Source organism: Branchiostoma floridae, chromosome 12, assembly GCF_000003815.2.
Source record: "Branchiostoma floridae strain S238N-H82 chromosome 12, Bfl_VNyyK, whole genome shotgun sequence".
Classification (NCBI taxonomy): domain Eukaryota; kingdom Metazoa; phylum Chordata; class Leptocardii; order Amphioxiformes; family Branchiostomatidae; genus Branchiostoma; species Branchiostoma floridae.
In genome coordinates, this window is record NC_049990.1 from 15,223,691 (window position 1) to 15,237,357 (window position 13,667).

Consider the following 13,667-nt stretch of genomic DNA (forward strand, 5'->3'; position numbering starts at 1 on the left):
CGCGCGATCAGTAGTATCTGTGCAGCAACATTTCTGACGTGACCAGTCTTGCTCACAAACGTCATGCTCAAGGTTGTCTGTCAGGAATTATACAATAGATACAGATTTGTTTTGGTGTGTGTGTTGGCGGGGGGGGGGGGGCCATATTGATTTCAAACACGCATGTATTTTCTGTATTTAGTTTTCTTATAGAATGGCTCATATGTAAAGCTTATTTTGGTGATCATGATACAGTTCTTTTGAGAGGATGTGGGTGGCCCTGAAAAGGGCCGGGGTTTAAATCTCTCCGTCTGGATCTTACTGGGCCTTGCTGGTCTTCTTGGGCAGAAGCACGGCGTGGATGTTGGGGAGAACGCCGCCCTGTGCAATGGTGACGCCGGACAATAGCTTGTTCAACTCCTCGTCGTTGCGGACGGCAAGTTGAAGGTGACGAGGGATGATCCTGGTCTTCTTGTTGTCGCGGGCAGCGTTACCGGCCAGCTCGAGGATCTCGGCGGTCAGGTACTCGAGCACCGCCGCCAAGTACACAGGGGCGCCGGCACCCACGCGCTGGGCATAGTTTCCCTTGCGCAAGAAGCGATGGACACGGCCAACCGGGAACTGCAGTCCCGCTCGGGAAGAACGGCTCTTTGCCTTGGCGCGTGCCTTGCCTCCTTTACCACGTCCAGACATGTTGTAGAATAAAGTCGGTCGGTTAGCGTCAAACGGCCAAAAGAATGAATGAATGAAGAGACAAAATGCTCTGCCAAAGAATTTATACCCCGCTGCTGGATTCACGGCTTCCGACAGCGAACCAATAGCGGGAGCTTTACCCCTGAGAGGTTCTACCACGTCCGCGCCTTGGACTAGACAATCCGATAATTTGCATTCTTTCCCGATATAAAGGCAAAGCAGACACTGGTGCAATTATTCTTTGCTGTCTGATACGCCAAGAACGTCGTCATGCCGCCAAGTGGAAAAGCTGCTAAGAAAGCTGGCAAAGCCAGGCCCGCCGGAGACAAGAAGCGTGGAAGGAGGAGAAAGAGAAGGGAAACCTTCGGTGTCTACATCTACAAGGTGCTGAAGCAGGTGCACCCCGACACCGGTGTCTCTAGCAAGGCCATGGGCATCATGAACTCCTTCGTCAACGACATTTTCGAGCGCATCGCCGCCGAGGCTTCTCGTCTGGCTCACTACAACAAGCGCTCCACCATCAGCAGCCGCGAGATCCAGACCGCCGTGCGACTCCTGCTACCTGGCGAGCTGGCCAAGCACGCCGTCAGCGAGGGCACCAAGGCAGTCACCAAGTACACCAGCTCCAAGTAGACCTACGGCTCAAGCTATAACCCCGGCCTTTTTCAAGGCCACCCACATACCCACAAAAGAGCTATACCAGTCACGCTTTCCATGACCCAACACACGCACACAAATCACTAACCTGTGATCATCGCGGCAGGTACTACTAGTACTGCACAATGTCCGGTAAAATAACACACAGAAAAGAAGTCACACCAACCACTCGTGTATACATCAACAGAAAGAAATCATTATGACGCAATAAACTTCGAACACAATTGCAATGACATATTTACGTCCCCACGTTCTTTAGAACAATGCGATCGAACGGCGTTGTCTTTCTCTGCAACGTAAACACACAATGCCTCGGGTTTACATGTATTTGGACAAAGTTTTGGGTGCAATTTGGGTAGCTTTACTTCGTTTTGTCGATGAAGGAATCGAAATCCCCGATGGCGAACATACAAAGTATGATTTGGCTCACCAGGTTGCATTACACCAAAAGCGAACATAGAAGGCATGATTTGGGTCATCAGGCGAGAAGGCCATCTTACCATTTTCGCGGACTAATTTATAGTCTTCTGCCCAGCCGCAAAATTCAACACAACACAACAAACATCGCCATCCAAATAAAACGGACATATTCTTCGTACATTGTAAACACTTGCGCACTCCCTCACCTACAACCAACAATCTAGCACACCCCAAAACAACACGAACTACTTCGTGCCCGAACTACGTTTGTCCACGGGGGTCGCGGATAAATACTGTGTTCTGCGGCCGTCTGGGTCAAATTGACTTTGCCAAAGGTTAGATTTTTAACCTTTGGCAAAGTTTGGGAAATTTAGGGTTAGGGTCTCGGTACTGAGTTTTCTTACGAGTGGAAGATCGTGGAAATGATCGCTCGATTGTGCTGATCACTCTAAAGTGTGGTTGGGCTTGTGGGTAACGATTCTAAATGACAGGCATGATTTTTATGGCATGATTTTCAGGGTTATTTAACGTTACAATCTTTCCGAAGTTGCAAATAACGTAACATGCATCTGTGACTTATGTAACGTTAACACGCCGAGAAACTACATTCACTAAGTTGCTCACCGAATCACTCACCCGAAAGTAACGCACGTTTTAGCTTAATAGTTAACTTCAAGGAAGAGGCAATCATGGCTGGGGTTTACTGAAAAGGCTCAGGTCTGTTTACCTGGTCTGGCCACCAACTTGACTGTGGGTAGTAGATTTATTCCATAAATAGTTGTACTTATCATGTGCAGACACTCATGCATATTCTCTGCCATCTGATTTAGAAACCTTACCTGAGTTTGGAACCCTTTACTGGAGTTTGGATAGATGATGAAAGAGATAGTCTTTTTTTGTTTTGGCAGTTAAAACAAAAACTGAAATTTCACACTAAATTACAAGGGCGTACGTACGCCACCCCGCTAATTTTCCTAGGCATTTACATTAAGTTACTGTTCAGCATTTCTATATACTAATAGTGTCACATTGACTCTACCTCAAGTTTTAGTTCTTCTATTCCTTTCTCTATAATGTTAACCCCGGTTAAACTGTACTGAGTTGACTTACAACCCAAAAACAGATTTTTGCAAGACTGACGGACTGTAACTATGCACATTCATGCACAAATACATACCAAAGAATTCTCAGTATCTCGGCCGTCTTGTAACTTTGTATCATCATCTGAAGGAAAGAAATCTTCAAGACTAGTAATGTCAACAACACACCTAAGAATTCTCAGTATCTCCACCTTGTAACTTCGTATCATTAACTCAGCTGTAAGTGCAAACACAAACTGGAGAAGGTCGTTCATTTCTGAATCAACATTTTACAATGAAACAGAGAAAATGAGGCAAGTTGTCATTGATATGTTAGTTGGGATTATCATTTTTTTAATGCAAACAAGACATTGAAGATGGTGATATTAAAATCGCTATCCCTGCAACCATTTCATTAATGTCAAGCAACAAACAAAGGAAAATGTGCAACATCTTGATTTGCAACATCTTGATTTTAAAAGCAGAGCCAATCTATAGAAGGTATATTGAATAATACTGTACAGTTACAGTAGGCGTTCTGTACTGTCAAATGGTGAAACCAGTCTGGTATAAAAATGTGGTAAATCTCAAAGCATGAATATAAACAACATAAACAAAAATCAAAATACAACAAAGTTTTTGTGACATTTATAAGTGTGAACAAATATGATTCTGGATAGAAGTGGACAACATTTAAGGTACCCAATAACACAAACAGTATCTAGGTCCATCTCTGCACCCTTGGTGAGAAACTTAGATGTGCAGCTCTAACTTTGGGCACAGAAAAGTGCACAATAAACCCAGTATTTCAAGCAACATTTTTACAACTGCAGTTACAATATGAGGCACCGTGAGACATGCTTCTATATCATGGATATTGCATTCATGAAGACACACAACAGCAAGCAACAACATGTTCTACTGATATTCAGTATAATAGTATACTGTTGAAGCAATTACATTGCACACTTGTACAAACTGGAGCGGGACACAGTATAAGCTATAAAGAGTCTTAGAAATTGTCACCATTTGCAAATAAACGACATGACTTTACAATGACTTGGTACATTTAGTACTTAGATATTGATTTTTTTAATACATTTTTATCATATTTTTTCCTCACCAGACATGCTACTAAGCACCTCTATTGTACATAATCCCGGATATCATTCAATTTTCCCAACGGAAGACGGCAAATTGTTAAAATGCTAGCAACACTTACACCACTCTCCATCAACAGGAAGTTATACATACCCTACCTCCACATCTATTCTCCACCCACCCAAATAAACAAAAATTTCCACATCACAATGGAAAGAATCTTTACAGATTCCAGTGTAGCTTATGTACATTTGTGCATGCAGCATACCAAATAGCGCCCCCTATGTGCTACAATCTGTCTGGCAACTTAAAACAACACCATCTGACAGTGTACATACATTTAAGCCTGATATCAACACTGAACTGCATGATTGCAAGCCTTAGCCTGTACATTTTCAACACTTCTGAAGCCTTATAATTACATATAAGATTTTTGTTACACATCAGTCCTTTATCTAACATAAAAATGGGAAGAATTCACCAGGACAAACATTGAATCCCTGAGGGACAAAAGTCACATGCTATCTTCTACAGGACACTCAGTAATACTTCAGTCCATACTACTGTGGTAGGTTATTGACTGCAATCATCTATTCTAGTCCTAAAGAGCCTATGATACCAAAATACAACATTGAGAATATCTTCAATAATGAAATTGGTATCATTCAATGAACATAACAATTGTACCACTGTGACATATACTTCGGATTCCTTGCAATCTAATGATCAAACCATACATGATCACACCTCCCTCTCTTGATTCCTACTGCCAGGTACAGTAGAAGCCAGTTAATCGCACAACGGATAACCGCACACTAAATCTGTTAATTGCACAGAATCCCAAAGTCCAGTAGTTGTGCAGTCCAGCTGAATACTTAACTTTGCTTTGTTGCACCATCCGGATAAATGCACAAGTGGGGAGTGCGATTTAGCGGCTTCTACTGTACTTGAATCAAACGTTGATTACAGGTACTACATTAATTGCGGCAACCAGTTTGGAACCTCCAAAAACATACTTTTGTAAAGTAAATATTGTAATATTGCAATTGTAGGTAATCAGAATGACTTAGCACTCACTGTTTTAGCACTGTTTCAAAATTAATATCTTTAACTTAAGAGCCGTGGTGTCTGGTTCTGAACTGGCTGCCTTTTTGTTCAGTATGATGTCATTGAAGTACTGAATACCTGTAACTGAAGTTATAATCAACACTTAATTCAATTAGCTGGCATCAAGCTGGAAGAATGACCTTGAATGGTTTGATGCTCAATGGCATCAGCCATATATATTGGTACAAATGTCTAGGTTCAATGAATAGTACTACCTTTATTGCATATACTGTAATCGGAAAAATGCTGTACTTGGAGTCATAAACACTTAAATCCTGTCAGAATATCCAAATATGTGGACCTGTGATCATGAAATACCTGTTACGACAGTTGTTTTCAAACTAAAAAGAAACTGTGTTGGGTTGATCATGATTTTCTTACTTCATACTGCAATTGATCAACTATCACTAATATTTTCAAACCAATGCGAAAATTTCATTACAACAAGACAAGGTTTGCATTATACACTAAAGATTACAACTTAAACAAAACATAAAATGTTAGTTCTTCTTTCTTTTTCATTCAAAATTTATGCCAGAAAGTCTTGTTCTACTTGAATGTTCTGCAAAAAATCATTAATAAAATGTGTTTCTTAAAACACAATAACTAAAATTAAAGTTAGAAACAAAAGACATTTTCCAAGCTGCCAGTTAATTCTTCCTCACTGGCTAAATTGGCATTGTAACTTTCCAATGCTTTTTCTTTAATCAATTTACTAATAGAAAGAATGGTAGTTGTACAGAATATTGATAGCTTGGCATGAAAGAATTCTACATAATTTTTTGGACCATATGGATGATATCATTGGGTTTTTGTCTTTCATTTTTTTTACATTTTTTTGACAAGAAAATATATAGCATTTTGGTATATACCAGTGCAATAAAACTATGTTTTTCATGTGCATAATGGTAAAAGCTACAAACATACGATGATCTGTTGATCATTTTGATAGTATTACCTACTAATTATCTGTTAAGTTATTAGAAAATTTGCTTTTCAATTAAAAAATTTTATGACTAAGTCTTTATTTAATGAATTTTTTCAGGCCCAGCTATCAAGATTCAGTACAACTACAATTCTTTCTGAATTAGTGAGAAAACAATTCAAAGTCAAAATGTGAATTTAACCAGTGAGGAACCACAGAATTTAGTTGTACACTTTTTCCTCACTTACTTGTGGCTTATCAAGAGTTTACTGCAGCAAAACTGCTTCTGGTACAAGAATTAACCAATAAATAAGATATGTTATGAGTTATACACAATACTTCAAGTCCAACGATATGTGTTGCATTGTTTTGTAGAAAAGACACCTTTTATAGTATTCACTAACAGGTAACTGTGGAATATTTCACTTCTAGACAAACATTGTCGCCTTTGCTCTGAAATATAAACTGACTTTGTTACTTCCTTTTAACTGCACTTTAACACAACTGGATATCTATAGAACACTGTCCAACCAGCAAGATAAATTAATGGCAATACTTGCATTATTGGTGGCAAAACATTTAAATTCTATTTGCTAACAAAGGAACGTCATTCTAAGCAATTGCACGATTTGTGGGGTTTGCCACTAGTTGTGTTAACTACGTCTATGTGTACAAAATTTGTGAATATGCTTTCTTCCTAACTATCATGACCTTCTTGACCTTGGAACACATATGATGCCATGCTACTTCCTGTAGTATGCTGATGTCACTTCCTGCGATGACATCATCAGTCTTTGTGTACTGGCCCATTCTTCTCCACTTTTTTTGATACATGATAATATGGGATTCCCATAATGGTCTGAAACAATTCAACAAAGTCAACAAAAGTTAGAGCACGACACCAAGAAGGCCATCCGTGATGAAACATTAATACACCAAGAAAATACATTCAATCATTTTCATAAACAACCCAATTTTTCATGATAGTAGGTTCATGTATAGGTCTTGAACGAAACAAGGGTACTGACTTTTGCTGTTATCAAGTAGTTTTAACCTTCTTGCTGTTGTATATAATCATCAAATAGGTTTATATTTAAATCACTGACTTCCACCGACTTTGAAAATTTCGTCTCTTAGAGAAAGAAGTACCGCTACTACTTGATTTATTGGTGACCAATATCAATTTTCCATGCTTAGAGTTATCTAAAGCTAATGATACTTTTAAAAACTGGACAGTGGTTACAACTGTTTTGAGTAACAACAGAGCCCCCTACTGATTAATAGCAGTACTGTCCATCATACCAACATTTAGTGGCACTGTATGGACTAAGGTTAATTCCATTTGTTACAATATAGTCAAAGTAAAAGGACATTTGTTGTAACATTTGAGAAGGGAAACATCTAGCATTTGCTAACAGACATTGGCTTTTTCAATTATACACTGTAGTTACCAGGCTCAACTAAGCTTCTCAAATAATACCTTATAAAAATAACAGCTGCCTTAAAACATGAAAAGAACTGGCTGAGCCTACCTTGACTTTTCCAGGCCACTTTAGATAGTTGGTTCTGACTTGTACACTGAGCATGAAAGACAGAAAAGATAGATAAGCAAGATAAGCAACAGTCAGCAAGGTTGCAGGAGTCCACAGCACGAAGTTCAACACCTGCCCTTGCTGTTCCTGAAACAGTTGTAACTATACAGTGGGGTTCAACCACTGCCAAACTGACCACGCCAACAGCTCTGAGCTTTTGGTGTTGTGGTTTGCACGTTGGATTTGTGATCTGCCGGCCTGGGTTTGATCCTGGGTGTCGGCATGTTGTTTGTTTCTGTTTCTACTACTCTGTTGTTTCACAGTGTTCAATATCTGGCTGGATAGTTTGGGGATTTCAGTATGCAGTTCTTAGTTTCCACAGTGTTTGGTCTCATTTTAGGTAGTGAACATTTTATGTTGTAGACTCCAGTACATGGAAGCTATATGTACGTAGCCTGGAGTCTAGCCTTGCTTTGTTCCGCAATGGTTGCTACTCCAGCAACAGGTGGTGGCGGAGTAGCGACAGTCAGAAGCGGACCAAAGCTAACAAGGCTGGACTTCAGGCTATCAACTACTAGTACATGAGGATGTGCTAAAAAGAGACAATGGTCTACAAGCTGACTGCATGAGGAGCTTTAAGGGTTTGCAGGAGTGGAACTACTGGGCTACTGGGATTTTTCGGGTGGCAGAAGAGGACTGTCACTCGACATGAGTCGAGTCCCAAGTAAGTCTGAGAAGTTGAACAGTTTTAAGTTCAGGAGGACTATATTCAAAATGTAATTCTTGATTTGTGATCATGGCAATTTTCATTACCATTTGGTTTCAGCTTAAAAGGGATCAGAGGACTGATCAAAAGCTTGTTTTTAAGCGCTTTACCTTTTGGTAATGAGACAGGTTTTAAAATCTTTATAATACTATTTTAGACTATCAGACTGTATCTACATAGCTGGTACACTTCCTATCACCATGACACACGAGCTTTTCAGACTTATCACACTGAACGACCTGTCATGTTGTTTAAAGATATCTAGTGAGGATGCTACTGATCTAATGTACTTGATGTTCCAGTCAAAAATAGTTATAGGAAAGTTCAATCCTTGTGTGTTCAAATGTCTTGTGACACTGTTTAGCTATATAAAGAAAACATGAAAACACAATGTATTTACCTATACAGCACATGGATGTATGTTCCCAGCCCAGCCAGCAGGTGCCACCAGGCATGGAGCTGTGTCAGGGGTCGAAATGTCGACGTAAGCGTGCCTCGGAACTCCCTGCGAGGTAGGAAAGTGAAACAGTTCATCTCACCAAAGGGACACTCTTCCACTAGTCATGGCAGAGATGACATACCGTATTTTTAGGATCATAACACAGCAGAAGCCAGTTAATTGCACAATGGATAATCGCAAACCTCTGTTTATTGCACAAAATCCCAAAATCCTGTGGTAGTGCATTCCAGCTTAATAACTCAGACCTTTGTTGCACCATTGAACAAAACAAAGTAGAATCCAGTTAATTGCACAACAGATAATCACACACCTCTGTTAATTGCACGAAATTCCAACATCTCGTGGTGGTGCGTTCCAGCTTAATAACTTTGCTTTGTTGCACCATTCGGATAATTGACAAACGAAATGCACTGGCAAATGGTTATGCAATTAAGTGGCTTCTGCTGTACCAGGGAAATTCTCCTTTAATAGCTCTGTCTGACAAGGACAATGAACAGACCATGTCCTGGGGACTGTGACCCTTTCCGTCAGCATGCATGTCGGGTGAGCAACGACAGCCAGGATTACTTAAAAACTTAAAACAACAACTTAAAAACCTCTTGGTCAAGAGGCACAGTCATTGGACTGTCCATGCTATTTTCAAAGTGCTTTTAAATTAAAATCAACTCGTCATATGGAGGTTTTGTTCTCCATGTTACTTGTTGCGTGGTTGCATTAGTAAATTTGACTACAGTAGAGTAGCAGGAAGTGATGGGGAAACTTTAAAGTTAATAAAAATGTACCACCACCCCCCGGCTTATTTCTACATGCCAGGCAACTGGTAGGTCTAAGGTTCCAGAATAGGTTATCTCATTTCCTATCTTCCAGTTCCTGCTATATGCATGCTTGTAAAAATGCAATAGACAGAATGGGAGAGAAAATAAGGCAAGAAATTCATAAACTAAACATTCTCAGTGGTAACATTATATTGTATCTTTAATTGCATGTATGTTACCTTATATTATGACAGAAGAAATTGTCAATGTTCCATATGATAAACCCTGTGCCATAGGTGGCCAACGCTGTAAAGAATAGTGCCCGCGAACTGTTGGGCCGCCTGCAACAGACATGATTCAAATTGTGATTTATAAAAATTCTGAGGTACATGATAATACAATATCCTAGCAATGAAAACATTGTAAAATTAATTGAAATCATTATTTTTAGGCAATACCAAAAAGCAATTGGTAGGTTTAATGAACATTTACCTTTTTCAAACATGTCACTTTATTGTACATTCACTGTTTTTTAGTTTCATTATAAAAGGACAATGACAATAGTTACCTTAGCATGTCCACAGATTTGAAGAATAGGGTAAAAACTAACACAGCATATGCAGCCTGAAAAGGTATTAAAAAAACATTGGAAGACTGAATCATATTAAAATAGAACTTTTACTAAACAATATTTGGTAAGTACGTAATCATACCTGGGTCATGATAACGATCCACAGAGGTGTTCCAGACACTGGTGATAACTTGGGTTAATACTTGTGGTTCTATTCTTATCACTGGGCTTTCATAGAATAATTTGAATGCACTTTGAGTGCCATGAATGAGTGGGCTTTTCAAGATAATTCGAACACTGGATTCAGACGTTGGAATTATTTTTGTTTGAGGACACTAATTTTCTCAACTTCTGGAGCAATTTTTCACATTGAATCCTGAGTGAGTTTTCTCAGGTGGGTATGACATAGATGAAATACAACATGGTGTACTCCACATCATAGAATACACTATGTTGCAGTAACACTAGTTTACCTTCAAAGATTCATCCTAAGGGTACCCTACATTCAGTTGTGGTTATTTTTAAAAATAGGTTACTTACAGATAATTCATTATCAAGTCATCAGGCGGTGATTTCAAACTGCATTGAATTGAAAATATTGCAATTTGAAACCACCGGCTCTCAACTTGATGCCCGTAAATATCCCATTTACAACAGACATAATGCGGATAAAGGTGAATTACTGTTATACGTACTGGTGAAAGCATTTCAAAGACTGACACCAAAGGTTTATAGCCTGTCTATTAATACCTTGGGCTAGACATTCTGACAATGACGAATGAACCTACTCTAAGTAAAAGCTATCACTTTTGAAGCTCAGCTCCCAACATGTTCAAAAGGATTTTCTAGGTCACCTTCATCATTATGATATCGTCAGGCTGATAGTTCTCATTTTTATCTGAGACTGTTCAGAGAAGAGCGGATTCGTAAACGACCGCTAGTACCGGCACTCCACTTATTTCTATTGACAGGGAGCCTACATCATACAATAATGTCTTTCTACAGGCATTAAAGACCCAGACAGCTCTCATAAACTTAGACTCCAGGCTTTACATAAAACCAGTATAGCATGTCATATACAAATATTGGATGTCCCTGTGGCTCAATTGGTAGCAATTAGTTGAGATCCTGGTTCCAATTACAGTGAAACCTGTCTATAGTGGCCACTCAAGGGACTGGAGAAATGTGGGCACTATAGAAAGGTGGCCGCTATAGAGAAAAACCTGATCCCTTGATACTGCCATGTGAAATTGTTGGTAAATCCGCCGACAAAGACTTGCGCTCTAACGTCTAAGACATGCGTACCTTCCGCTATCGCCAAAATGACCCTATCGGGAACTCCAAATCCTCGCAAACTACAATTTTAAACTTGGCACAGGGTGACATACGGCCACTGTGTGTGTCTCTGTATCTACGGGACTGGAAATCATGTGGCCATGGCTGGTAAGCTATTTAATATTAAGGCTTCGTTTTCTTTCCTGTCATCATTTGTTGTTGTTGTTGTTGTCTCTCTAACCACTTCAGTCTGCATAATATATATTTCCAGTTGAACATATTTTACACTTTTTTTAAACCAGAGAACCAACAAATTAAATTGGTATGGCCTAATATATTGTAAAACCTGGTCTGTCCCAGTCTCATAACCTTAGCTGAAAAGACCATCAGACCTAATATATGCATGTATAAGTACCATTCTGCACTGTCTGGGATTGCAATCAATTAATTGAGTGCCTGCCAACCTTTCGCTTCCCCAATGAAGAAAATTGGATTTGTTCGACAAGGAGAAATGGAATCCCAACCAATCAAATCCTAGGATGATCACGTTAGGAAACAATTTGCCATAGACAGCAATTGCGAGTCCTAACATTGTTAGGATAGAACGGGAAGTAACGCACAATGTTGTTTAGCAAGGAAATGATATTGCCAAGCAGATTTTCAAAAGACTGTCATGTAACGGATCAGCAGCAATCTGATTTAGAGAAGCATTCTGGCCAATCAGCATTCAAATTAGATACAACATAAGAGGTATAAGACAATGTTGTTTAGCAAGAAAATGATATTGCCAAGCAGATTTTCAAAAGACAATCATGTAACGAATCAACAGCAATCTAATTTAGAGAAGCATTCTTGCCAATCAGCATTCAAATTAGATACAAAATAAGAGGTATAAGACAATGTTGTTTAGCAAGGAAATGATATTGCCAAGCAGATTTTCAAAAGACAATCATGTAACGAATCAACAGCAATCTAATTTAGAGAAGCATTCTTGCCAATCAGCATTCAAATTAGATACAAAATAAGAGGTATAAGACAATGTTGTTTAGTAAGAAAATGATATTGCCAAGCAGATTTTCAAAAGACAATCATGTAATGAATCAGCAGCAATCTGATTTAGAGAAGCATTCGGGCCAATCAGCATTCAGCTAGATACAAAATAAGAGGTATAACACCATGTTGTTTAGCAAGGAAATGATATTGCCAAGCAGATTTTCAAAAGACAATCATGTAACGAATCAGCAACAATTTAATTTAAAGAAGCATAATGGCCAATCAGCATTCAGATAGATACAAAACAAGGGGTGCAATTTGAAGAATAAGGACAAAACCAGTGAAGTTACTGATAAAAAGAGTACTACAAAAGCCGTAGAAATTCAGACTGAATGCACTACAAGTTGGAGGGAATGAGGTAAATAAAAAATCGCACTTGGTGACAATTTTTCCAGGATTATGGTAATTCATCTTCCTCTTGACTTCATGTCTTTCGTTGTAGTTATACAGTTTTACTGTATCGTGCTGACAACAAATCATGCGATGGGTTGGTTAATCCTAGAGCTGGAAGAGATTTTAAAAGTGCATGTTTAAAGCTAGACGTTTAAATTTTGTATTGTAGCTACCGCATATATGTATTAAGCCTACAGCAATGATAAATGAAACCAGCTTTTGGCTTGTCAAGCTTTGATTGCAAGCTGACTTCTAGTATAGATTTCTTGTCAGTCAGGTAAAGCCTATAAGGAGCCTTAAGAGCTTTTCCATCAAAATCTTGCATAATCCAGGTCAAGGTCTTTTTCTTCATTATTATTAGTAATATACATTATATTATGCTTCTAGTATTCAATTCAACCATCAGCTGAAATAATTCCCTTTGTAAACCTACAGTTACGGTACTGCATTGAGTTGAATACTGATTTGATATACCGGTATTGGATGATACAGTGGCATGAGGATGGGACTAGGTAAAGGTATATTGTGAGTTAAAAAAAAAATTGAGGGTTCTGTCTAGTGCATCTTAGCGTAATGACTTGTAATGGGTCACCACGCAAGTGGTACTTTGCTAGTATTCACTTGAAAAATGTTGATATGACCTTCCAAACTGACAAAAAATCCTTCAAAGTATATATGGTGCCAATCCCCTAAGGGGTACACTTACAATGCTAATTTTTCACCCTACATTTTAAAAATCTCCTCACCATGGAAGGGCCAATTAAATTAAGACCCCTTTCCCATACAATCTCCCTGATTGGTTGCTTTGTTGTCTAGCCAGTACCATTATGCCAAAACAAAACCCTGGCTATAGAACCCTGCAATTAACGTATGACAGAAAATGTAGATATACTGGTACAAT

At 38.9% G+C, this 13,667-nt stretch overlaps 4 protein-coding genes and 1 long non-coding RNA gene across 6 annotated transcripts in view; 2 read left to right on the top strand and 3 right to left on the bottom strand.

Annotated features, from left to right (window-relative positions):
- Positions 1–243, top strand: part of LOC118427045 (histone H2B-like) — a 27,048-nt gene extending 26,805 nt beyond the window's left edge. Inside the window, exon 2 of the mRNA XM_035836683.1 lies at positions 235–243. Coding sequence (XP_035692576.1) covers positions 235–243 — 9 coding nt within the window. The remainder of the gene's footprint in view (positions 1–234) is intronic.
- LOC118428186 (late histone H2A.L3) lies at positions 157–700 on the bottom strand. The gene has a single exon (XM_035838177.1). It carries the CDS (start codon positions 670–672, stop codon positions 298–300), a length of 375 nt encoding a protein of 124 aa, XP_035694070.1. The 5' UTR covers positions 673–700; the 3' UTR covers positions 157–297.
- A 217-nt stretch (positions 701–917) lies between these two features.
- Positions 918–1,550, top strand: LOC118428187 (histone H2B-like). Its single transcript, XM_035838178.1, has one exon. It carries the CDS (start codon positions 943–945, stop codon positions 1,303–1,305), a length of 363 nt encoding a protein of 120 aa, XP_035694071.1. The 5' UTR covers positions 918–942; the 3' UTR covers positions 1,306–1,550.
- Positions 1,551–3,159: 1,609 nt separating this feature from the next.
- On the bottom strand, positions 3,160–5,956 carry LOC118427468. Its single transcript, XR_004832519.1, has 2 exons — positions 4,662–5,956; positions 3,160–4,570 (listed from the first exon to the last, which is right to left on the bottom strand). It is a non-coding gene; the product is annotated as an uncharacterized LOC118427468 (long non-coding RNA).
- Positions 5,957–5,983: 27 nt separating this feature from the next.
- Positions 5,984–12,959, bottom strand: LOC118427470 (alkaline ceramidase 3-like). Of its 2 annotated transcripts, XM_035837286.1 has the most exons (6): positions 12,750–12,959; positions 10,043–10,098; positions 9,714–9,815; positions 8,660–8,764; positions 7,494–7,539; positions 5,984–6,820 (listed from the first exon to the last, which is right to left on the bottom strand). In XM_035837286.1, exons 2-6 carry the CDS (start codon positions 10,048–10,050, stop codon positions 6,749–6,751), a joined length of 333 nt encoding a protein of 110 aa, XP_035693179.1. In that variant the 5' UTR covers positions 10,051–10,098; positions 12,750–12,959; the 3' UTR covers positions 5,984–6,748. The 2 variants fall into 2 exon arrangements, with proteins under 2 accessions (XP_035693179.1, XP_035693177.1); XM_035837284.1 differs by lacking the exon at positions 12,750–12,959 and having other exon boundaries at positions 10,043–10,161.
- Positions 12,960–13,667: the final 708 nt, after the last annotated feature.